We start from the raw sequence: 4,357 nt of genomic DNA on the forward strand, positions 1-4,357 counted from the left end.
ACCCTAAGTGATGATGAATTGGCTCGTTGGATACGTTGTTGTTGGAGATAACTGGGCTATTAACTGCAACGATTTTGGTCGGCTTAGCATTTTTACTAGCATTAGCCAACGATCAGCCACTGGCTGCTCCTGAAACCACCATATTTAGTCACCACAAACCCAGGCTGTGTTTGAAATGCCATATTAATGTCCTACTCATACTAAAGTGTGACGTTAATTTGAGTACGTAGTGCGCCTACATACAATAGAATGTGAATTTGTGTATGCGAGAAATGCCTGGATGTATACTGCATTGGCAAGAATTTCTGAGTATACAGCGGACCTTGCTAGATATACTCAACTTCCCCAAAATGCATTGCGGCTCTTCTGACTTCTGAAACTCTCTGGATAATGGCGGACGATTGAGGCGATTTATTTTGAGGAAGTTGTATTGATTATGAACGTTACTTTATTGTTGTTGGAAGGTGTGACATTTCTTCGTATGTTCAACAGCTCGTATGAAACCAGTAGTGGTAAATTGCAGACAATTACCGGGAAACTAAACGGCATCCTGTCTGAGTTTATATCCGGAGGGAATGTTCTCATTCATTGTCTATATAAGAAGCTGTGCAATGCCTTCGCATTGCGGCGAGTTTCTAGAGGGCGCCGCCTCCCGCAAACTCAAAAAAATCTTTTAAACTGTTGTCGATCTAAATTAAAGACAGATTCAGCAAATGTATAGCTTATTTCTCGCATAAAATGTTTCCAGAAACACATTTCGGTGACCTATTTTCGTAAAATAAGAGAATGTTTTTTTAATTATCCCGGTAATATGTGCTTCTTGGGAGGCTCCGAGGGGAAAACGATACGAGCTCAGAGGGGGGGATTAAGGACTACAGCTTTAAGACATGAGTACGAAGTTTTGTCTTGTAACATTTTACTCAAATGTAGCTTAAACATGTCTTGTGATCTGCAATTAAGCACATTTGAATTCTACAAACCGTCTCTGAAGTGGGAGATAAATTGTACAATATAATCACATATCAGCTAACAGCCTCAGTGGATTAAAGATCATGTCAACCTTTACCAGACGGATGTCTTTCCACCCATTATCAGAGCATTCTTGAAGTCACAGAGCACAGTTTGTTCAGTACACTCTGTACCATATGTACCAATACACACACACACACACACACACACACACACACACACACACAGTTTCAAGATTCAATCAAACCTCTCAGTGCATGGGAACTGGAACAACAGCTTTCTTTGGGTGTGCCGTGCAGATTATACAAGGACAGCTCACCCCTGTGGATGACGAACTTCATATTAAAGTCCCAGTCGGCAACATTTTTCTGATTATATTCACCGAAGTCGACACTATACTCAGATAGAACATAAATCATCCGGTTTTAGAAAAAAAGCGCGCCTGTTTGTTTTGTAAAGATCCGACGGCACCTGGATCATCCTGTCCAATCAGCACACAGCCCCTACCCCCTCAGGTCGTACCACTATCACAGGGGGGAGGCGGAGGGAAGAAGCAACAAGCTTCCAATTCCTCGGTTAAAAACCGAAACGAGGAGGTCCGAAACAACCAAGGAAAAGAAAATACCGGTGGAAAATAAGGAAAAAAGGTGATAAAACCAGAGTCAACATCGGACCCGCATTTCAAAGGTGGCGTGATCTAAGGGATTTCAAAGGGCACAAAGTTGAGTGCCCTCGATCCGCCGGACTTGCCGACTGGGACTTTAACGACAAAATTACAAAATAACAACCCCAAGTGTCCCTTGATTTGTACCGAAAAACAATAACAACAATTTGGACCAGGTTATGATCAACTGTAAGAGGATTTAGTTAATCTGAGATATATTCATACATAATAATAATAATAACAATCAAAAGATTGAAGACTGCATCACAAGTATCACTTCATGTAGAGACACATGAACACAACATTAGAAGAGTTATAGAAGGGTACTGAAGAGTGTATTTCACAAAATGCCCCTTTAATCAAGGTGTAGTTTAAATTTAACTTTAAGTATAATTTAGAGAACACATCTGAGACATGCAACATGTTTTCTAAATTAATTTAGCTTTTTCACAGTTCTGTGTTCTTCAGTGGGATCTGTTCAGTAGCTTGTCTCCTCGTTATGTTGATCCTCCCACACAAACTCTAAAGTGCAGTCCTCCATCTTGGACTTGAAGACGCTTCTGAAATGCTGATTCTGCTCCTCAGTAAACATGTTTTTCCAGTCTCCAATCTTCCCTGAAACGTAGGAAGCGAGCAGCGAGGGATACGATTTAATTAAAGGCCAAATACGTGATCTTTTAAATACCATGTAAACTATAATCATAATTTTAAATACAGGCCCCTTGAATCCTTTGCAGACATTACAGAAATAAACAAACATTTAAAAAAGTATATAATAAAATAGAGCCCCACCTTTTCTCATGAAGGAGCCCTTGCTATGGTCTATTATGTCCTCAGTGATCAAGGTATAGTTGGCCATTGTGTTGTCTTTCATGCAGTTGAAACTGCATTGTTTCACACAGTTGTTGACCTCGTCCTCCAGCAGGGGACTCTGTAGGTAAGAGCTCAACCTCTTGATGGTGCCATGTAGATCCTGACACCAGGAAGGAGACAATATAGTTAAAATCATTAAAAATTACAACTAACCATAAACAAACAAAAAAAAATGTTATTGCAGTGTGCAATGGCTTCCTGGAAATGCTAAATATGCAATCCAACCTCTGAAGTAAGCTTTAAAAGTTGAAGTTAGAGTAACATTTAGCATCTTCACATATTGAACTTCCCCTTCTAGACCAACTCTCCGGTTTGGGGAACAAGGTCAATCATCATCTAATAGAAAAAATTTACACTTTTATGTTTATGGACAGTAAGTATGATATGAGTGATAAATCAATTTTCCTTTACCAATATCATCTCTTCATAGGTGATGTGAAGCAAATTGTTCATAGTTGCTGTCTGACTGGTCCAGCCCTTAATGTGGTCAAACCAGGAGCCGTAGCTCACTGAAACAAATAAAAGTATAGCTGAAGTGAGCTGACCCTCATATAAACAATTAAATAAAAATGTATTTTTGTCCTGACGTCAACTTACCTGTGCCCTCCAGAAAACTATTGAAAAAATCTGGAAACGAGCCAGCATCTGGGAGGAAGTTAGCCATTTTGTGGAAGTGATAAAATGACACCACGACATCTTTAGGGTTTCTGCTCACATAGATGATCTGTAAGAAGAGCAGTGACACAATGTATAGACCAGAAATGAAATGAATGAATAAAATGTTGCCCTTTGCTTTATAAACCCTTAAGAGGGCAAGTACATTTCCAAGGACAACTATGGCGTGCTTGGTCTATATAAAATATGAAGACGCTGTTTGCTAGCATACATCAGGGCCCGTCAGAATAGTGTGCACTGGGGCCCATTGTAACTAACATATGACATTGAAGATGACATTTTGGCATATACACTGATATTCAAGTGTTCAATAAATACATCAAGGCCTTTCTCTTTACTGTGTCCAAACAGTCGATAAATAAGCATGAACATATGACCTTTGCTTTGGAGCCCTTGAGGCTGGGTCCCAGCAGGTGATGAGGCAGATGTGTGGTGATGAGTCGAGGCGAGGTGGTTGAGGCGTTCAGTATCGCAGTGAAATAATGCTGCTCCAGCCAGGGTGCCCGAGCCCAGTTTGGTACAGTTTGGGACACATGTGGGTCCCCTCTGTTGGATATGAGAGTCACAATTTCCTGCATCCATGTGGTGCCTGTTAAAAGAGAAGCTTCTGAGATCTGACTTTTGTAAAAAAAAAAAAAAAATATTCAAACAGCAAAAGCGGCAGGGTGTCATAAATTCAACCCAAAGTGTACTTACATAGATTTCAACATTATGTCTGCAATGAGTTGCTCAACATGTTCAAGTGGTTAGTTGCATTTCACTGCTGACATGAAGATATGTGAGACAATCCTTGTATCCTGATTGGTTGCTCGTCTTTTAATAATAATAATAATAATAATAATAATAATAATAATAGATATAATTCTTTTTTGGGTACTCAAAGACACTTAACATTACTTACCTGACTTTGGATAGGTGACAATGATGACGTCCGTGTCTTGAAATGGAAATTTGAGAGCATGTTGTAAGGAATCCTGTGTGTGAAGGTGTCCAGGAAACAATATACCTTGAAATGTCTCTACTACATCCAACCTGGCCATATCTAACTCGGGTATAGGCACGCTATTAGCTGGTCTCTGTCTCTCTGTCAGCTGCCTCACGACTAGCTTTCCGTTTGTGTTCACTTTTCTGTAGCTCTGCCTGTGCCTGTCTGATTCTTTGTGCAGCCGCTCTGTG

General features: G+C 40.1%; 1 protein-coding gene across 1 annotated transcript; it reads right to left on the reverse strand.

The window, feature by feature from the left end:
• Positions 1-843: 843 nt before the first annotated feature.
• Positions 844-4,357, reverse strand: sult5a1 (sulfotransferase family 5A, member 1). Its single transcript, XM_084015444.1, has 6 exons — positions 4,083-4,357; positions 3,559-3,770; positions 3,104-3,230; positions 2,918-3,015; positions 2,426-2,606; positions 844-2,248 (listed from the first exon to the last, which is right to left on the reverse strand). The coding sequence occupies exons 1-6, from the start codon at positions 4,219-4,221 to the stop codon at positions 2,112-2,114; spliced, it is 894 nt and encodes a 297-aa protein (XP_083871570.1). The 5' UTR covers positions 4,222-4,357; the 3' UTR covers positions 844-2,111.

This window comes from Eutrigla gurnardus, assembly GCF_963514095.1.
Source record: "Eutrigla gurnardus genome assembly, chromosome: 1".
In the NCBI taxonomy this organism is placed as follows: domain Eukaryota; kingdom Metazoa; phylum Chordata; class Actinopteri; order Perciformes; family Triglidae; genus Eutrigla; species Eutrigla gurnardus.